The sequence below is a fragment of the Ischnura elegans genome, chromosome 6 (assembly GCF_921293095.1).
Source record: "Ischnura elegans chromosome 6, ioIscEleg1.1, whole genome shotgun sequence".
NCBI classification, from domain to species: Eukaryota; Metazoa; Arthropoda; class Insecta; order Odonata; family Coenagrionidae; genus Ischnura; species Ischnura elegans.
This window is the reverse complement of record NC_060251.1, coordinates 105,729,293-105,751,702: the sequence shown is the minus strand read 5'-3', so window position 1 is coordinate 105,751,702 and position 22,410 is coordinate 105,729,293. Positions and strand designations below refer to the sequence as shown.

General features: G+C 37.2%; 1 protein-coding gene across 1 annotated transcript in view; it reads left to right on the top strand.

Annotated features, from left to right (window-relative positions):
• The window catches only part of LOC124161310 (structural maintenance of chromosomes protein 4), a 49,944-nt gene that overhangs the window by 26,380 nt on the left and 1,154 nt on the right, over positions 1–22,410 (top strand). The window contains exons 12-20 of the mRNA XM_046537619.1: positions 657–841; positions 2,243–2,487; positions 3,014–3,140; positions 3,688–3,877; positions 4,079–4,223; positions 5,972–6,145; positions 13,844–14,083; positions 18,378–18,610; positions 19,897–20,080. Coding sequence (XP_046393575.1) covers positions 657–841; positions 2,243–2,487; positions 3,014–3,140; positions 3,688–3,877; positions 4,079–4,223; positions 5,972–6,145; positions 13,844–14,083; positions 18,378–18,610; positions 19,897–20,080 — 1,723 coding nt within the window. The remainder of the gene's footprint in view (positions 1–656; positions 842–2,242; positions 2,488–3,013; positions 3,141–3,687; positions 3,878–4,078; positions 4,224–5,971; positions 6,146–13,843; positions 14,084–18,377; positions 18,611–19,896; positions 20,081–22,410) is intronic.

The window sequence follows — 22,410 nt, the reverse complement described above, 5'->3', positions numbered from 1 at the left end:
AGAGAAGCACAGACAATTGGAAGTGGCGATTGTATAGGTTGGTGGTTGATAATATTTGAACTAAAATGAGATTTGCTGCCACATTCAGTGGTTGAATTTCCTGCTATCCTTGTATAATAATCAAGTATGTATGTACTTTGTAATTATTTATTTTGTAGTTGTTGCATCACAACCATCAATATGATCAAGGTGTGTTGATTAGTACACTTTTCCCTCATTGTATATTCCTATCATCCAATTGCTTTTGCATGTGATTCCAAGTAATTGTAAACAATGCCTCTGTTACCCATACTGTTTGACACTTTGATGCATGCTGGATGAAGGAACTTAGGTATGTTGATTCCATAATCTGTTGACTGTGTAATGTTTGTTTGCTTTCCTTTCGCTGCATATGACGTCAAAGCACTTAGAAATTTTTATTCCACTCTTTATTAAATATATTTCAATAGCTTTAAAATATCGAACAATCATTTACTTGATTACATTTCTGGGCTGATAGGGCCACTTTCAGGTGGCCTGGCACTCAGTCTTTCTTAGTGTATTGTGTCAGCCCCATATTTGCTTTCAGTACCTCTCATGTGCTACGACTTGCCTTACCGATTTAACTGAATGAACTTTCAAAAGTGAGGAAATGTTTCTTCTCTATTCATTTACAGACCTGACAAGATTCCAAGACTCTTTGATCTGATTAAGATCAGTGACCAGCGTCTTGCAACTGCATTTTATTTTGGGCTGCGTGAGACACTTGTTGCTCCCACTGTGGAAATTGCCACCAAGATTGGTTTAGGAGCAGTCCGCCACCGTGTTGTTACCTTAAAAGGAGAACTCATCGAGCCCTCAGGTGAGTTCATTTCATTAAAATTTGTTGAAAATTGAAATTAAACAAGAGATACATAGGCAGGATATCTGTATGTTGTGGGTGGTAAAAGTGAGTGACTTAAGGGAGTCTGAGGGTGAGTTAGAGTAAAAGTGAGTCGTTTAACTATGTTGATATTTATAGTTTTATTATATCAAAATAATACCTACATGTTATAAGATATTTTATGTTCCATGCAATCATGTCTGAGTATGCATACATGCTTCTCTAATACGTTCACTGGTTTCCGGCTCAACTTTGTGGAAGTTAAAGTTCACAAATGAAAAACGACTTCGTTTTCTTCCACTAATTTATTTTGACGGTACGACATGTTTCGACCTTGAGCGGTCATTTACGAGTACAAAATTTTGTCAAAAGTCGTGTAAATTTATACCAGGAAGGGACTTGAGAAGGTTGGAGGGGGAAGTGGGTGTTCGGAGGGGGGGGGGTAATGGGTGGCGGTTATGGTGAGGGATGGGAAAACCACTGCGAGGACATGCGAGGTTTTCCCATCCCTCACCATAACCGCCACCCATTACCCCCCCCCCCTCCTAACACCCACTTCCCCCTCCAACCTTCTCAAGTCCCTTCCTGGTATAAATTTACACGACTTTTGACAAAATTTTGTACTCGTAAATGACCGCTCAAGGTCGAAACATGTCGTACCGTCAAAATAAATTAGTGGAAGAAAACGAAGTTGTTTTTTCATTTGTGATGCTTCTCTAAATTAAACTAAAGTTAGACTTGGCCATAATCTGCCCAAAATCTCTTATATCTTGTGCATATTGATAGAAATTGTATGCAGTAGTACACTATTTTCTGGAAATTTTTAAATAGTTTTGCCAATTTTCAGAAAGTGTATTTCATTTGAGTCCATATTATTTGAAGTCCATTGTTTTTGTTGCCTTCTGTTTTGAATTATTGAGGTTTTACTGAGTTACAGTTAATGTGTATATCCATCCATTCATCTCTATCAGATAACCAAACAAAAAAAACTTTCTTGAATCATTTCAATGGAACAAATTCTTTGATATAAGTTCTCAGGAAGTTTCCAACGCCCTCAATAGTGTACGTTAGTATATATTCTGTAACCTATGGGAAGGAGTTGCAGAATGAGAAATAATTTTTGGTTTAACTGCTATTATATTGAAGTACAACTTGTGATGAAATAGCAACACAAAATGTTATTCAGGATTAACTCATCATCTAGTCTGCTGACTAGCACTGTCAACTAACTCTTCACATTTTCTCACTTTTAAGATACAAGCACTGTGTAGAATGTATGTCACAATATATTATTACAGATTTATCATTTTGTATCTCTAAACTTCTGTTTCTTCCAGTGTTTGATTCTACTTTTTTCATTGCTAACTTTCTCATTTTTAGGAACCATGTCTGGTGGTGGTAAGAGAACACTCAGAGGAAGGATGGGGCAGTCATTGTCTCGCTCATCTATGGACTCTGTTGATCCTAATGAGATGCAACGGCTCGAAGAAAAAGTTACTGAGCTTACTCAGAAAATATCACAGCTGAGATCGAGACAGATTGCTTTGACTGATCAAAAACAAGGGCTTGTAAAGAGTCTAAGGGATGCTAAAACTAGGATCAATACTATCTCAATAGAAATTCAGGTAAACTTTTTTGTATGTAGCTTTGGTTGTTATTGTTTGTAGTGCTGTCATATCCTAGGGTCTTTGTGGGATAGTGGGATAGAGGCAACAATTAAATGAAAGAAATGCTTAGTGGAGCAGTTGACTCATTGGTTAATGCAGGAGGATTGATAAATTGGTGAAAAGGTGATTTGATTTTATTGTAAAGTAGCAGGCCACCCGGAGTTGCTCAGGAAGGATAGCACCTAGAGAATACACCTCATTAGTTCCCTATCTCCTCCACTTACTTCCCCCCTCATGTAACGTTATCTGTCAAGTTTTCGGAATGAACACACCATTTGGAAGAGGATTAAATATATTTTGTAGATCACCAATAAAATATTATCATGATGATTGCCAGCGGTAGTTGAAACTGGTAGTGTCTTATTAAATCTTTATGGCATTAACTTGGTGTTTCATTTTACCAAAATTTGGTTGTTGCATGATGAGCTATTATAGTCATTTATTTTCAGAATAAAAAAGTATATACATTGTTTTTTGCTTCTAGTCCCTTGTGGAGATGGATGCTTTGAATAAAATTCAGTTGAAAGACCAGGAAGAAGCCCTTAGAAAAGCCACTCCAGTTGCATCAACTGTTAAAGCACTTACAGATGCTTTAGAAAAGAGAAAGAAAGGTTAGTATTGTTCGGAAAGGGTAGTTTATTGTATTTATTTTGGTAAATACAGTGGAATCCTGATTTAAGGTTTTTCTGGGCGTAAAAACGTAAAACTGTAAATGCGGAAAAGCACTTATTGAGGACCTTCCATTTTTTTAGATTTATAGTCTGTAGTGATTGGGATAGATTTCTATGTACCAAAAATATAATTTTAAGTCACTGAAACGTGTTGAATGCAAAAAAATCAATTTAATATACTCTTCTCAAAGGTCTGAAAATGCTTTTCAGAAAATAGCTAAAAAAGTGGGAATTTAATATGATGGGGAATTTATCAACTAAGTGAGGCAAACGGGAAAAATAGCATATAATGTGTAACTATTCTCCTTTTTGCATTCTGGTTCTTCCTTCAGGAATGTATTTTGTCAATAATTGCTCCACATTTTTCCTGTGGCCCTGAAAGAGATTTTACTGTGTTGAATTGCCAATAGGTGTATGAATTACGTATTCTCTGCTATTCTTAGTGTAGAATTTAATGTTTAATTTTCTATTTTTTTATTTTAACCAGTGTATAAAAAGGAAAGTGATATAGCAGAAGAAGTTCAGACCAAGGTAGAGGCCTTGTCGAACAAGATAAAGGAAATTACTGGCAGTCGGACAAAAGCAGCCCAAAAAAAGCTGGAAGACTGTGTTAAAAGGATTGAGAAAATAACTGCTGAAATTCGTCGCCTCAAAGTAGCTATAAAAACTGCAGAAAGGTAGGAAGCTTGTTTAATTTATTCATCTCTATGCAAAATAGAGATGAAAAATCGGCAATGCTGTGGAAAGGTCCTGTGGCAATCACTATCCAAGCTCACTCTGATGTATTTTTTCATCATTCCTTTACATCACTAATTATTTTGTGATTTGTATTTCATGGCCACATGCTGAAAGCTGTTGATGTGATTATCTATTTGCAGGAATGCAAAAAAATCTTCTGATAATATCCAGAGGCTTGAACGTGAAATTCATGATGCAGAAAATGAAATGAAAGAAATGCAAGCTGAGCGTACTAAGGTTGAGGAAATGGCAGCAGACGTGATGAGAAGAATTGAAGATTTGGCTGTGAGTTTGTTTTTAAATTGTGAAAGGTTGTTTTATTCCATTGATCTTTCAATGTCTACTTTTCCAATCAGTCTTTGCAAGTGATGCATATGATTTATTATGTTTTATTTTGTTTTGTGGATTGATGGTCTAAAACAAATCTCCCCTCCCTCATGCCAAAATTTGGTATATATTTTTGAAATGCTGAAGGAGTTATTAAGTAAAATGTCCTAATAATTCCCAACCATAGTCAGATCTGAAACTGATTTGGTACCAAGGTTTTAAATATGGAACAACAATTCCTGAAATGGAAGTGATGTTCCTGATATGGAACTAGTGGACGTTTTAGATTTGGAATGTTGGTTTTAGATGTGGAACCTGAGGTTCAGATTTGGAACTTATATGGAATGAGCATTAGAGTTTCAGATGTGAAACTTGAGTTCTAAAAATGGAGCCTGTGCTCATGATATGGAGCCTAAGTTCCAAATGGAACTCTATACATATTTGTATAGCCATGGAACTTTATAATATATGATATAGAAATTATGGAATAATATATTTTAAAGTGTATATTAACTTTCAAACATTATTATATTTTAAAAATAAATAAATTTGATGAGTTTATGATGCAAATGAGATTTATATTATGTAGTTGAGTATTCCAAGGTTCGTTTCCCATCCTGATGATTTTGGTTCAATTCTCTGCTGCGTTATCGGAAAAAGCTTAACAGGTTTATTGTGGCATAGCTTAATAGTTGGTGACACCCTAAGTCCACCTCTCTCGATGATAAACATATGTATTATTTTTCTTCATTTTGTAGTCGTCACCATTTAGAAAAGTAAGAAGTTAGAGTCGTTAAATTTTGTGTTTATAGATGATAACTTATTTTTGCCCAACCGGAAAAGTTAGCTGTGACCCACCAGTGGGATCAAACTCAATGCTCCCAAGGGTGGATTTTAACCCTCGAGTGGGTGCACTTTTGCCAGACTGGATGGTACCACATGAAATGATTGACCCACCAGTGTGTTAACCGGTGCGAAATAAAGTCCACCTGTGGCTAACTAGTGTGTAGTTTCATTAGCGTCAAATTTGTTCCCTTTGACTTTACGTATAATACTTGTACTAATTTCCTATTGGTTCTTAAATTCCCATTCATTTTTCAGTTGATGCCATACCTATTCTACCATCTGTCTCATTTTTTCCTGAATGGTTTCATGCTCGGTTACCTTCGTTCCATATGGGTTTCCTATTGGTTCCGTATCTGTTCCATACAAGTTCCTAATAGACCAATTTCAGTTGTGGAACATAGACTCCAGATTCCAATATTCCAGATTTGAAAACTTCTGATTTGTTTCAGAAATTTTTGTTATGAATATGACTTTATTAAAAATTTATTACTAATTTATTTACTAAGTTATTAAAATAAAGGGGTGCTTGTGCTTCAAGTGTACAGTATTTTTTAGCCTTTTTATGACAAAAGTTTTAAGTAGGCACTATAATTTTCCTTAAGTTGAATTTCAAAAATAGTTTTCAGAATATTAAGATATCTATTTTTACAGTCAACACCATTGAAATACAAAATAATGGCATCAATTTGCATCATAATATAAAAAATACATAAATGGTGATATCTATAATAGTGTTTATTCATTTATATGTAATTATTTAAGATCAAGAGCATCTTTTCATATGTTAATATTCATTGGCATAATAGTGCATTAAGGGTTCTAATTTCAAAAATGAATTGTTTTGAAATCTGTCTTTCTAGAACAAAATTGAAGGTGAAAGTGAAGGAACTTGTGGCTTGAAGAGGGAGGTTGATGAAATAACAAAAGAAGAGAACCAGTTGAAGAGTGCATTATTAAAAATTGAACAAAAATATGAATCCATTCAAGATGGAGTAAAAGAGTGCAAATCAAAAATTGCATTAACTCAAAAGAAGGTACATATATGATTACATTTTAGAACAAACTCAGTAGCCATATAGGCTGAGCATTTTTTTGTATTTTAGCCTCTTATCGTTAATATTTAATTCACTAGATTTGATAGCAATAGACATCTCATTGTTGCTGAATTCATGCACTTAAGAATGCATGTAGATTTTTCAATGACTGATTTTTAGTGAATTATTTGCATCCATAGTATTTTTGACTCCAGTTTCTTTACTTCAGTTTTGCCCTTGGAAAAGGTTGAATTTATTTTTGCTTCATTAATACTATTCACGTGGATGTTTTATTCATTATTCCTAATGTCCTAATGTACAGTAGAACATAAAGAAATTCCAGGTACCTAAAAAGTAGCAAATTTTTAGCTGTGAAGCTTAAATTTTTTAATTGGATTTTGTGTAGTGCCATACATTGTAGCTTTAGTTTCAATGAAGGTGACATAATTCATCAACATTAAATGCATTCCTCTTATAAACTCACAAATTACGATTAAAAAATTGCTAAGATTTTGGTTGCTTATGAAGAACAATGCAGTGGGAAGAAAAACAGGAAAGTTTATGAATCAAATGGAATTCATCATCAGAGGTCAACAATCCTAATATTGGTTTGACGCAGCTCTCCTCTCAATCCTCCTATCAGCTAACCTTTTCACACCTAAGTATGTCTTCTCTTTCTCATCCTTCTTTACCTGTTCCATATACATATTTTGTTCAAGGTCCTCCTTTTCCGTTCATGCCATCCACTTATAACCGGGGCCGAGAAACAGTATTTTCGACCATCTGTGTGTATTGGCCAATTAGAAATTTTAACTTCAGAAATTTAATTTAAGAACTATTTCACCATTTATTAATCCTGCATAATTGCAGATAGTAGATCACCCAATAATATTGTCAAAACCCTATGGTGACCAGGGCCCTGAAAATCGGGACTGTGGACCATCCGGGCTAGAACTGGGGAAGCTCAGGAGAAATTGTAGTCAAGACTTCCAAACACATAATGGATTTATTACCATCTGAGTTAGAGTCTCTCTTTCTTTCTCTGGTTCACTGGGAGGCTGGTACTCTTCAGGGTGCATTCCAACGTTGGGCCAAAGACTGACAATAGGGAAGTAAACTAGTGTTTCAAATGCACCAAACACATGTTTTAAATTAGAGTTTAGAATAACATAATGTCGTGAAACCACATTTTAAATCCTAATAGTGAATACTTGATTCGAGATGACCGTCCGAAATATGGAAAAATTCAAAGGCCGCTAAAACGGGTGTCCATGTTGAATATTGGCCGTGACGTCACAAGGCAGTAGCAGAAGGCAGCTTCTACGCCGTTTAGTTCTACCACTATTATTGCATAGAAAAATTACTGAATTTGAGGGTATCCGTTTTTTGCTGTCATAAAATATCTTCAGAATATATATGTGGATGCTTCTCTTTTGAGTACATGACTTCATCATTGCGTAATATATTAATAGTCATTTACGTGTCAACTTCAAGTTTGGAAAGAGTAGTGCGAATAGCACATTGAATCTTTAATAAATAGATGATGGTATTTATTTTTCGCTGGGTATATTTTGGCACAATGCCGTTTATCATGCCAAAACCTTTTTTGTAAGAACTGAGTCAAACTAATACACCTATTTCAGACGTTTGCTGCAAGACTTATTCGCTGCGTATGTATTCACGCCGGCCGGAACGTTCGCCCTTCGCAACTAGAATCATGGGATGTTAGCCTTATTTCCGTGCAGGCTGATTTTTTCAATGGATTGCTGTCCAGGATGGGTTCAAGAAAAGTTAATATTGGTTGGGAGAAGGAAAATTCCAACGATTTATAAATGGTATACCAAACTTTGATGTATTTATGGTCACTGAATTTTTGAAAAAGGAGGACAGGTTCAACGCTTCATAGAAATGCGAGGCGTTAAAGCTTACAAGGGGAGACCACGTACCTTGCTCCGTCTTTTTCAATTAGGGCCTTAGTTAGGCTGTAATTAATTAATTTTCATGCGGTACTTTTCACAAGTCATATATAAATTTAAAATATCTATCAACACAGAATGGGTCAATTGGGTTAGTGGTAGCGTGTCTGATTAGCGTCTAGCGTGTCACCCTGAGGAATCGGGTTCAAGACTTCGTCACGGCAGTATATTTTGCCTTCATTATGATCATACGGCGTTAAGTTTATCATTATTTTTAATTGCAGCAATCAGAGACATGAGACAATTTTTTTATCATCATAATGGCGTTTAGGTATTTTAGCAGTGTCATTACAAACGCAGAGATGCGACGACTACAAGGGTTGGTGTTCGCTAAAATTTTAAATTTTTCTTTGCTTATACTGACCAACTTCCACATTAAAAATGAAAACCAGTCTTGCACGAGCACATACCATTAAAGGCTCGCGGCAAGCAATAATATGCGTACAGTCATAATTAATAAGAACACAAAACGAATATAAAATGCCATAATTCTCGAACACTTGTAATTCACATTACTCCAAAGGGAGTTTACTTACTTAGTACCTATCTCAGTACTAGGTACTGAGTACCTATCAGTTTACCTCAGTAGCAGTGCTAAAAGAACCATTCCGAAATATAATTTCAATTAACAAATAGGATGAAATAAAAGTTGATAACCCTGGACCGGGCGAGCTGGCGTATAAAATACGTCAATCTTTGAAAACTAAGGATTTCAACATTGTACGTACATTCTGGGCTAGAATGGTCTCGTGTATTCCTACAATGTACTTTGACTGCCTATATTGCGAGTTTTCAAAGTTCGAGGTATTGGAGCTAATTTTTAGGATCAGCAAGATGAACCCGTCACCAGTGGAGTATAAATTACGCCGCGCGACCTGCCGTGTACCTTTATATCTGTATCACCTATAAATGTACTAATTTCAACAAATAAAGATTAACTTTAACAAAATCGTTTGTTATCATATATGCACATATCATGGGCAAAGTACGCATTTTGCCCGGTCGTGTAACATAACAGTCGCGCCATAATTCTTAAACCAAACTACTTTCAGTTTATACATTTCATAGGTCTACGCGGAAGATGCTGTATTTTGACTCAACACACTTTCTGATATGACTGAGGTACCTATTAAGTATATTATTATAATGTAAATATCAATTTGATCTTACAGTACCTTCAAATGATCTTCAAAACAGAATATCATCGATAGGTAAGAGTTAGGAGCAGCCTTGAACCATTTATTCCGTATGGCTTGTGCTTAAGGCACGGGAATGAATATCTTCTCCAGGCTTTTGTTTCGACGTCGAGATGAAATTTGGAACAAAAAATCATTTATGATTCTTTTTTGAATTCATATTTTCCGTACTAGCCGACATTTTTAGGAAGCAAACTCCACCGATTCCCGGAAACTCTCGCCGCGCTAAAGAAGGCGACGGAATACCGCGTTACTCCACTGGTGACTACTGCCTTGTGACGTCACATCTCAATCAAGATGGAGGCACTGTGTTTCAGCGCAACATGAAATTTTCCGACTTTCAAAACGTTTTAAAGTGCATACCCGAGATGCAGGAAAAAAAGTGACTATACTAATGTTTCTTTTTTAGGCTAAACTTTCAAATTCAGCTATAAAAAAAAATTAGTGCACTTCCCTATTGCTGAGAAGAATTCTTGTCTCTTCATAATTGGAACCCATCCTGTTTTTCACCAGCCTAGGTCGTGGGATATGCATTGACAGAAATCACAGCATCCGCTCTTCTTTCCCAAAGGTGTACCTCGATGCACGGGCCCACAATAGCCCGACTCGTCCACTGCGTCCGCCCAAGTGTGTAGAGGTCGTGAGGAGATGACTTTTAGCAGTTTCGGGCACTTGTGTGTCCTTCATTGAGTATCTGCACTCGTGGGTGCAGGCAAACTGCATCTGACCATCCAAGGACACAACAATATGTACAGTAAACTCTCGATTATACGAAGCAGGATTTTACGAAGTTTTCGATTATACGAAGTGATATGGCGGTCCCGGCGAAAAGCCTATGGTAAATACATGGCGCTATTCGATTATACGAAGTTTCGATTATACGAAATGTTTTGAATTTACGAACCTCGGATCGGTCCCCAGGAGCGAAAAGGCATTCGTTTATACGAACTATGGCGAAATATTTGTCAACAAAACTAGTTACGCCGGCGTTAGTAGCTAAAAAATCAGCGCTTCCAACTGTGGTTCATCAAAAGTGTGAAATCGTAAATCATAGTGCAACTTTAGAGAGAAAGGGTTAGCCTAAAACCTCACGGAGGGAATTAAGGGGAAGTAGGAGTTCAGTAAAAATATCGCGACTGACATAATGCCCCTATTTACGTGCCTATTCGTAAACATCGACAATACTTCGTAGTTTAACATGTCAGGAAGATCGCGCGGTGTATTTCGTACACTCCTAATTAAACCTTTGCCCTGCTGTGAACGTACCTGGTACGTTCGCAAGGCAGGCTGCTGTGACGTACTTCGAAGACTACTTGACTACTTTTCGCCGAAGCACTTCGAAGGGTCCCTAATCCGGGACCCTTTCCTCGACGAGCTAACCCTCGCAGGCTCCTCTCTTCGACCCTCCGAGCCTCCCTCCCCAAAACTGACCGCTCTAACTGCATTTTGAAAATCTATCAATCAACGCCATCATCAAAAAATAATTGTTTGCATCGCACTCCTGCCAATCAGGCATTCAAGTACGTCTCTGAACCGTGTTTCTGCGACGAGAGATAACGATTTTGTTAACTTTACTAAAATGGCCAAGTTAATAAAATTGTCATTTTTCATCGCAGAAACACGGTTCAAAGTTGTACTCCACTATAATCGCAAATTGCTGGAAATCGGCCGGATTCCCTTTGATATCGCATCATGAGGATGTTTTCGAGGTTGGTAATTGATAAAACTCGCCTACTAGTAATTCTACTGCTTTAATATCACGGCTATGGTTGATTCGTTACGTTATACCTTAAGGATGCTGCAGCGGATAAAATCGCGGATGAGATTAGAGGCTTAAAAGATGATTTTGAAAAATTCTTAGAAAAAGCAGGAAGAGCACAGAGCGCAACATCAAGCGATTATATTGCCCATGACGATGATCTCCGGGCTTGCGACAATGGGACGCCGGTACCTGCGTCGGAAGAAGCAGCGGCCGGGACTAGTCAGAATAGCAGTGACGACGAAGATGAAAGTGAAGAAGTAATTTCACCAAATAAAAAAGAAGTACACGCTCCCATCCAAACATTAAGATATTTGATATGGCTAACGAGTTAGGTCCCCAATTTCATTCCCATTTATGCAAGTGAGAAACCATGGTGGAAGCGGCGATGGAGAAGGGCAAAAAGAAAAAAAATAGATTTTTTTAGCAATATCTTTTCGTGTGTATAACAGCCTTCCTGAATAAACAACTTAAATATCATAAGTATTGGGCTCTATTAACCACAAACTTATTTTTCAGGCTACTCGTAATGAAGACGCACTTTTAACTCTAACCATGAACTTTCTTCTCGCGCGTCTCCCTGTTTTCCTATGCCGAGGGAACTTTCTTTCCAAAGACTTTGTTTACTTCCTCCCGCGGCCTTCTGCTGATCTTGCCGACACCCACCTTACGCATCCCAAATCCCTCCTTCCCCAGCATTTCCCATTCACTCCCCCCCAAGGCTACGGAGCATTGAGTGCGTCGTAGAAAAATACGCCCCCCAAACGTAAACTGAGGCAGAGCTGAAGGCCTTTTCCCCACCTTTCTTTCTCCTGCCCCCTCCACCCCACCGGATGCTGACCACTTCTTTCCTCAGGCAATCCCCATCCCACTCCTATTCACCCCACCCACTAGGAACGTTCCCCGATTGTGGAGAAGGGCATGGTTCATCTTTACCTGCAACGGGGGTAAGTTATTAACCGAAGAGAGGCCGAAGAAGTATCTTCCACTATCGGGGAAATGGTGCCGCGCTTATAATTCTCTCTCTTTTTCTCTGCTGACGTTTCAATTGAAATTATTTTCTTTGCTCTTTCCACACTATATTTATTTACGATTATGGCGCGACTATTTTTTAGTGCTAAAGCTAAGAAAATCTTTTCTCTATGTCAATGATCCTTAGCATAACTTTCAATACGGCGGAGAAAGGAACATGAAAACTAAATGAGGTGAAGGTACAAGTTTTTGCGTGACATTTTTGAGAATTCACGCAAGTGAACCAATACTTCACACACGTTGAGAAATTATGAAACATCTCTTGTAGGAAAACAATCAATGCGGATAATAACGATTCTCTATTTATTTCTCCGATAATGGAAGATGTTTCTCTTGTCGTTTTCCGGTTGGAACCTTGCTCCTGTCGGCATAAAAGAAGAGAGAAATACTATATGAACATAGCACTTCACACACGGTATGAAGAATATGGTCGTGATTAAGAATTAAGTCTTTCGTAGCAACGTCTGCAAAGATGATGGAGCACAGTATCCGGACGGAGAACTCAAACAAAATTTACTTCAAATATTCGCCAGAAGATATCCTAAGTAATTTATGCTCGTAACTGAATCTCAATGAAAATAACTAATTATAAAGATAGCACATTCAGTTGAAAACACGGAGTTACTCGAAATATTAACTTACGAAGGTTATTTTGGAAACGGGTGAATGCCTTCGTTTTTCTTTTTTTTCTCGTCACTGAGCGATAGAGAGCGATATAAATGGCGGTTAGGCCGGCTGCCGCTAAAATTCCGTGGGTGCTAGAAACAAATATCTATCTAACGCGTACTTAATAGCTATTATTCGCTCCTAACCACAAATTTATAACATTAAATTCTTGTAATAAACTTTGCAATTCATTATTTGATTTCGTTTTGTAAACTTGTCGGAAAAAGCGATCGTTGATGTTGAAGTATGAACGAGAAATGGGAATTTTATGGTGGTATAATTATTTAACGATCTTTCACAGCATAAATGGATAGCAAAAAGCCTTCTCTATGAATAATACCAAGAATAACCACCAAAAACATTTAAATAAGACCGTTAAAGACAAAAAAGGGCGGTAGAAACAAAAGCGAACATTTTTTTCGTGACTTATAAAAAAGGTTTGAAATTACGAAACTCGATTTTACGAAGTGCCAATTTTCCGGTCCCACTGACTTCTTAAAATCAAGAGTTTACTGTACTTCTAATTCCTCATCCCCTCTACTTTCTTCCTTCCAAAATTGCCAATTGCCTATCTTAGGGGTTCACATTCAATTTTTAGTTCAGTAGGAGTAGATGTTCACCTCACCGAAAAATGTTTGAAAATGTCATATTTCATGTTCAGAGATAAATAAAAAGATAACTCAGAGCCCGAGTATTCAGAATGAAAGATATACAGAATATTTGAAATATGGTGCCAACATCTACGATCAAAAAATGATTGCTATCGATATTATTGCTATCTATTATTGATCTCTTAATTTAATTTTTGAAAAGGATTATGGAGTTTGTCGCGGTTCTACTGTATATCAATCTCTACTAGTCTTCATACATTAATTTTAATTCTCATAATGCAGGTGTTGAAAATCTTGTGTACTCAAAGTACCTGAACCGGGAAATTCTTTATGGTTGGCTCGAGGAAAATATTGAGAGCTAAAAAATGTATCCGTGTTTATGAAACAAATATGAAACATGTAAATATTGTTTGTCATGTATGCCACCATGATTATGCATCGTTTTAACTCTCTTTTAGCTAAATGAATTGACTCTTCAAGATGTTCCTGATGTTGGTTCAATGCAAGATCAAGAAGCTGAGGAAAACGAAGATGAAATTGGGAGAGAGTTAAAGCAGTTGACAGTTGAAGAGTTAGGTGCTGAGGGTAGAGATGGTATAAACATCCAAAACCTTCAGTACCGTATTCAAGTCTTGGAAGAAAAAATTAATTCTCAGGAAAAGCCAAATCTCTCTCTGGTGGCGGAATATAAGGCAAAAGTAAGTGATACATTGGTGATGTGTACTGCAAAACTTGAAATTAGTTCATAGAATTTTGTGTTTTGTTGATGGGACTTGGAATATCAGAGATGATGAAAAATACTTGCTTACGCTATGCTTTGGTTATTTTAATATTTCATTCCCAACGTGTCATTCAGATCATCATCTAGGTAGTACTCAAAAAATTATTTTCACAACATACTTTAATTTAATTTGTTTTAGGGTTTATCTTCAATGCCATCCGATTTTTGTCATCCCAATAATGTGGAGTTATGAGATAATTGTGAAATTCTGGTAAAATTTAGGGAGATGCTTAGATGGGAAATTTTTCTTATTGCTTATTATTTTTATTGCTCCTTTTGTTTCACTTTCTTAAACTATTGACTGATGTGCATGAATTAAGCACCTTCAATGTTTAGGAGTGACTGTTATTACAAGGTTCCCACTCAACCGTGAAAACCTTAAAACCGTGAATAAGCCGTGAATTTCGTCTACCGTGAAAAAACCTGGAAATAGCCGTGAATTTCGTCGTAAAACCTTAAAAAACCTCTCAAACTTGATTGTAGATCTACGATTGACAGATCAAAAGAAAAATCGATACTTTGATCATGTTTCAAGGCCGAGTTGCGTGCAGACACAGTGCATGCATTTATCTGCACACGTATATTTGAGGCGCAAATATTGGTCCATGTGTCATGACGACACACAGACCCTAAGGCTGTGACTGGAAGACCTTTGACCAAAGTGATCATTAACCCTGGTGAAAAATCAGACACCTCTTCACTTCCCTGTCACCCTCTATTTTCCCACTCTCAACCTTTAGCCGGCCCTAAAATTTGCTAACGATGGGCGACGTCATAAGAGCACTTTCATTGCTGCGTTTTGCATTCCTGGCGTTTATTGCGTTTAATATATTTTTAGTTAACGTGCAGCCAGTGATTTTTACGTGATCAATATATCTTCCTATAGTGGCTTATCAACAGACCGTGAATTTGATGCAATTTTGACCGTGAAAACCTGTAAAAAACCGTGAATTTTATAATTTTGTGAGAGTGGGAACCCTGTATTACTTATACCATCAATGTAGCACATCTGGGCATTCAAACGTACAATCTGTTGGAAGCTGCTTTCCTCTTCTTAACCGGGAAGACATAGCGGAAAGTATATGCAGAGCAGAGCAAGGAAATATCCGTAGATATAGGTAGTGGCACCGATACTCAGGAAGGAGATTGCCAGTTCAATGGGTCCTTCGTGAACATGTGCTTTGTATTGTTTTGATCATAATTTTTATCATGCCCCGAGGAGCACGCCTTTAACTTAAAATTTCTGGAGCTGGTTTTGTAAGAATTGCTTTATTTCAACATGCAAAAGTTAATATTTATAAAAAATTGCTTTTGTCCTCCCAAAATTGACGTTATGCTGCTTACAACTTATGTCTTTTTCTTCAAGCTAACAGTTCTTCTCTCCCCATAGTGTGATGAGGCTTGCAAAATTTGAAATGGTCCACCATGTATAACAAGCTGCTGAATGGTAAATACATGGAGGGATCGTATTTTTCAATTCCCTTTAAATTATGTATTTTGCAGCCCAACTCTAATATGGTTTTATATGAAATGGAAAACTTTTGAGGGTAAAAATACATATTTTCATTCATACGAAGCTGTAGCTCTTCAAGTGTCAGTTTTATCTTTATCATTTTCTGAGTTTCACGAAAATTTTATTCAGGAGAAATAAAATATTCCAATAGCTTGCAACATCGGGGTGTTTGGTTAGGAAAATCGCTAAATCATCAGGGAATAGGCAGGAAGTTAGAAAATTGGATATCAGGTGCCACCCTCTTTAAAACATGCATGTATCCAAGGAAACTAGTCAAGAAATTGGAGGAGTCTTGGAATTTCACGTTTAAATTTTAGTGGCCGCTCTGGGTTTATCTCTCAAGACTCATTGAATTGATTTGCATTCGATGCAACATTTTTTAGAAGTTATTTCTCTGTATTTAAATAATGGTTGAATGTTTGGGAAGTTGGTGGATTGGATGAACAGTTGCCTTTAAGCTCTAAATGAAAAAATTCTTCCTTAAATAGATAAGGATGAACCCATGCCTTGCATAGCGCAATTTTGATATTGCACAAAATCGTTCCTCTGGTAAACATCGCAACGCAGTGTAGCCTAATCAAAAAACTTTGACGCTCTCGTGACAAAACGTGAACTTGCACTAAGTACACATGAAATTGCGATCATTTTACCCATATTAATAGTATTACCTTGCGGCTGAGCTTTAAGCCACCGAGTGCATCCACCGGGTTGCGGATGGTGGGTCGACCTTTAGATATAGAGGTTAGCTGCGAGATAAGTGAGTTCTCTCGTCGAATAAGCAGTCGTGGACAAAGAGTGGCGGTGTTCTGAGGGGTATTGGGCTACCCTTGGGTAAGGTAGACCATTTGAATGATACGGATACCTGTGAAGATACCATGATTTGGTGACTGGGGGCTGTCAACAATTATGCCTCTCATCACCTGGGGGAGAGGGCAGCAGCTCTTCTTCACATGTGCGAAGGTGGAGACCATACTGGTCAGTACAGCGACACACATTTCACTATGGCGTGGTAACATTTACTTTAATGGCTGTAGTACTGCGATGTGGAAGGCAAGGGAAACCACCACATTATCATCCCGAGGAGTTGCAGACGCTCCACTCAATTTATATAATGACATGATTGAATTCTCTCAGGTAAAATATTCCGGAGGTAAACTAGTACCCCATTCGGATCTCCGGGTGGGGACTACTCGAGAGGGTACATCGGTCAAAGGTGATAGAATGGTAAGGATAGGAACATGGAATGTTAGATCACTTTGTACCTGCAGTAGGCTAGAGAACTTGAAGGTGGAGATGTGAAGAATGAACCTCGACGTATTAGGCATCAGCGAAATGAAGTGGCCCCAAGAAGGAGACTTTTGGAGTGGAAGCTACAGAATGATACTCACAGGATCGCCAAATGGTAATGCTGGAGTAGGCATAATGCTTAGAAAGAGCGCCGGGATGCGTGTTAAAAGCTACCTGCAGTTTAATGAAAGGATAGTAATGGTGTAGATAGATACTAAACCTGCAGCTACTATAGTGGTGCAAGTTTACATGCCTACGTCAGATTTTGAAGATGAAGAAGTAGAAGATGTCTACCAAGATATAGCGGAAGTTATCAAGCAGGTAAGAGGGTAAGAAAATATTACTATTTTAGGTGACTGGAATGCCGTCGTTGGCAAAGGTCAAGACGGAATGATAATTGGGAAATATGGGTTAGGTAACCAAAATGAAAGAGGAGAAAGGCTACTTGAATTCTGCACTGAGCACAGGCTAGTGGTTTCCAACACTTGATTCAAAAATCCCCTGCGAAGAAGATACACGTGGAAGATGCCAGGAGACCTTAGAAGATTCCAAATCGACTACATTCTAGTGAAACAAAGATTCAGGAACCAGGTGAAGGACTGCAAAAGCTATCTGGGGGCAGATATCGATAGTGACCATAACTTAGTTATGATGAAATGCCACCTTAATTTTTAAAAATTGAAGAAAAACAAATGGCACGTTGAAAAATTGAAGGAGGTTCAGCATCAACTGGCTTTTAAAAAAGCCGTAGAAAAGAGAATAGGGGAGAACATGACCAATAAACCAGTGGAAGAGCGTTGGAAAACCATTAGAAGCGGTCTGCAGGCAATGGAATACGAACCCCTGAGATATCAGATGTTAGTCCACCCGCATGACAGGAGGGAATTTCAAAAGCACATATGAATTTTTTTACGTGAATAAAAGTCTTTGAATGCGTGCCTACTATCTTTAAAGATATTTTAAACTATAAAATTTATATAAATAAGGTATTCCAAGGCTATTTATGGGAATATATATGCTTTAGAGGAAATTAGATACCCAACACCTATGCCGCCACGAACGCATCCCTAACTTCCCAATGTTAAAACGCCCTCGTATAACGCAAATTCGTATAGCGCAAAGACCCCAAGGGACGTATCCCTTGCGCTATACGAGGCATGTGTGTATATGTAGGTATTTCATTATATTGGTATTGATTTTATAATTAATGTAATTTCATGATCTTTTCATTAAGAGATTTCCATTCTGCTCTTGATTTTTACTCATAATGCAGAATCTCTGCAGTAGTAAATCATTGTTAAATATCTTTGCCCTTCATGTTATTATAATATTGTTTCCTAATAAATAATTTTACATCTCATATTTTTATTGTTATAAATTGAATTACTTATTAAATATATTTTTTTTGCAGCAAGACCTTTATCTCCAGCGAACTCTAGAACTAGAAGAAATAACTAAGAAGAGGAATGCCCAAAGGCAGTTCTATGATGACGCTCGCAGAAAGCGCCAGCAAGAGTTTCATGCTGGCTTCTCTACCATTACTTTCAAGCTGAAGGAAGTATATCAGATGATCACTTTGGGTGGAGATGCTGAATTGGAGCTTGTTGATTCCCTAGATCCATTTAGCGAAGGAGTTAATTTCAGGTTAATTTCAATTTTTACACCGATTCCAACAGTACTGGTTATTCTGGTTTCATCAATTTTGGTAAAATCCCTCTATTGATATTTCTAATTTGAGGAGGCAAACGTTCCAATTTTGATGAAAATGTTGGAAATCAGAGGCCAATCCAGTTCATATGATTTAATTTCATAGAATTACCTGCCAATAGAAATTTACACATTTTTGGTATTATTTTGCTCAGCATAAATTGCTACAGCAAGATATTACCTTGATGCTGCACTGCTAGTGCAGTAGATCCTGTTTAATGGGTCCACCGGTTACTTGCAGTGCAGTGCAGTAGATCCTGTTTAATGGGTCCACCGGTTACTTGGGGCAGCTGCTTAATTGGGGCAGATCTTGAAGAACAGAACCCAATAGAGGAATACCCCAGAGTATTCTCCGCTTATTTGGGACAGCATGCCGCTTTATTGGGCCATGAGTCGGCGACATAGACTCTATACTCGCGACGAAATTAAATTTTTTTGTTTTCAGAATACTATTTTTTATATTTTCCTCCTTTGATTTACTCATATTTTTCACAAATGGTTCTATTCTTGCCCTATTTTGAAAGCTCTTGTTGTTATACTATCCGCAAGAGGATAGGACTTTTCTTTAATAGGACTTAATAAAAGACATTCATTCAGTGTCGCCCGAGGCTGTGAAAAATATTTTTAACAAAAATGTTATAATTCTTAATAATGATAATAAATTAACAAAACTCGCTGATTTCTTAATCAAATTAATAGTTTAATAAACTTATGTTGCATTATAAGCATTCTTTAGTCTTCTTTCTACAATTTAAAAGTTTTTTTATGTCCAAAAAATATAGGATTGTTCGCTTAATTGGGGCAGCCGCTTAATTGGGGCAAAGTGCACATGTTCCGATAAGTCCCAATTAACCGGAATCTACTGTATAATCATAAAATTGTATAAATTGAATCTTATAGTTATTTGTGCGTAAGTTATGTATTATCAGTGTAGTGATTATTGTTTATAAATAATTCTCCTGATTCTTGCCAGGCAGGTGTTTTTGTGGCCCAAGTTTCATCAGAGCACTCTTCCATCATCCTCTGACCAATACATTATGATTTTTTATTATTACTGAGTTAATATTAAGGATTAAGGCTAAGAGTAAGGGGGATGAAACTCTTCCTGTGCAAGAATCCTTTGAGTTATTTATAAATGTAAACTGCTGAGAAAGGGTGAAATCTTGTTTAACTACAGTTAGTTTGAAAATGGTTTCTCATATTTTTCTTTTTATGGTTTTTAGTGTCCGGCCACCTAAAAAATCATGGAAAAATATATCAAATCTCTCTGGTGGTGAAAAGACATTATCGTCATTAGCCTTGGTTTTTGCACTGCATTATTACAAGCCTGCTCCTTTGTACGTGATGGATGAAATTGACGCTGCTCTGGATTTCAAGAACGTGTCCATCATTGGAAATTATATTAAGGTAACATATTCATCGTTGATTTATGCAAATTTCGGTGTCAAAACCCTGAAGAAACAAGAAAAATTTTAATTTTCTTAGAATTTTCCACAATATCTTAACAAAATCAGTGTGTAGTACACAGTGGAGCCTGGTTTTAAAGGAATCTGCTTATAGTGCAGCAAATAATAAAGTATAACCCTTTCCCCGATTGCCTTTCTACAATGTTAAAAATCATGCTTACAGCGAATGTTGGTGCAAGTCCAGCATGTTAAATAGTTGTTTGCTTTTGAGTTATTTACTCTAGTTGCTTGATGGCATATATGTATGCATGTTTACATATCCCATTACTATTCCAGTATCTATTTCATGTTATAATGATAGACTCTGGAAATCCCATCCTCTGTCTTTTATTTAAGGAACTCCCACTATCATCTATTGAGCCTTTTCAGTCGTACCCAAAATCAAAATTTTTGTCAAGGATTCTGTACATTCATATAGGGAAGGAAAAAATGAGTTTGGGTGAAAAAAATCCATTTTCTACCATTCTCTGGTAAGATTGAAGTTGTATGAGTCCTTAAAAGTTTCAGCCCCCTTTCCATGAGTTGTTGATGTCATTAGAGTTCTGTTCATTTATGTATTTGATCTGGAATGGATTTAATTTAGGGAAGAAATCATACTAAAGAGTGTAAATCAAAATGAGCTCTGCAAGAGCAATATGAGGTAGAGAGAAATGGCTGGAAAATGGTGACTCGCTAGGCATAAGCTGGAGGTGATGTCAAGTATATTTGAAACGCTTGTTGGCGTGGTGGCATGAGTTTTGGCTTCCCTCTCTGTGGTTTTGGGTTAAAAGCCTGGCGGTGGCAGATGTTTTTTGTAGACTACCTGATCCCTGCTTTAATACTTACAAGTTAGTGGAAAGTAATTCATCCGAAGCACTTGTCCGTCAGATGGGACGTTAAACTATGGTCCCCGTGGTGTCTTTCTTAAGAGCAGGCTAATACCAATTCTTGGTTTCTCTCCACCCCTATAGTGCTAATGGCGATATGAAATTGGTCACTTACTTCCAAAACTGTGCAGAAAGAGTTGAAGTCACTGAATCTTTGCCAACAATAGCTCGAGAAGTAGGTGACATATTGGAAAATGGAAATTATGGGTCTGTTTAATTTTCAAACTCTTAGTCAAAATGGATTGTCAGAATTTTGATAAGAAGATTTTAAGATATAGAAATCATGATTACCTCAGATCATTTTCAGTAAATTCCATACTCTGGAAACATGTTAAAAGTTAAGATTATATTTTAGTGATTTGGTGTCTCCCATGCTTGAAATTTCTATTCCAAAGTGTCCTCTTTTTCATCTCAAGCGAATTTAGGACTATTTAGTCCTTTCTTACAATTATCTTGTTTAAACAATCACATACACCTATACCCTGGATGGTGGATAACCCACCCAGGTGGGTTTCGAACCCGCGACCTCTAGGTTGGCAGTCTGGGACGTTTCCCCGGCTCCACCGAGGCGGGCAATGTCATGTTAATGTTGCAATGTTATGCAAAAGTGTCATGTTAATGTTGATGACATTAATGGAATAAGTACTTCAAAAAATTGATTGTTACAAGAAATATGGAATTCTCTGCTATGGAATTGCTAAGAGACCCCTCCCCTTCTACAACATCAGCTCATCCTGTGTTGTTTCTTTACATTGTTTTAGTGACTGCATGTACATCTGCGTAGGAAGTTAAATATTTGTAAAAGATATAGAAATCATGATTACCTCAGATTATTTTCAGTAAATGCCATCCTCTGGAAACATGGTAAAATTTAGGATGATATTTTAGTGATTTGGTGTTTCCCATGCTTGAAATTTCTATTCCTAAGGGTCATGTTAATGACGTTTATAGAATAAGTACTTCAAAAATTAGGCAAAAGCACTGACATGCAACTGAAAGCATTTCTTTGAACCTCGTGCTAGCCAGTTCGTGTGTGGCAAAATTTCCCCGGTGTCATTTTCAAAACACTTTGTATATACAACTCTCAACATCCTTTTTAAGGTTGGATTGCTTCCTTCTGTTAATATCTCTGAAAAATGCAGGTTGTCGCTTTCCCAACAATATTGTCAAAGGTCAAACCTGCAAAGGAACTTTCTAATTCTTCTCGTTCAAGTTAAGTGATCTTTTCTCATCCCTCCTATGCCTTAGCCATTTCCTCATCTTCTCTGTGTGTCCTGTTTCAACTACTGTTCTAAAATTATTTCCTGTTTGTTGGGGTATATTTGCTCTCTTCTTCTCCATTCCTTCTTCCTCTGCTTTATCTCCCATTTAGGTGTCAAGGTCTACATATTTTCCTGGTAGGTCC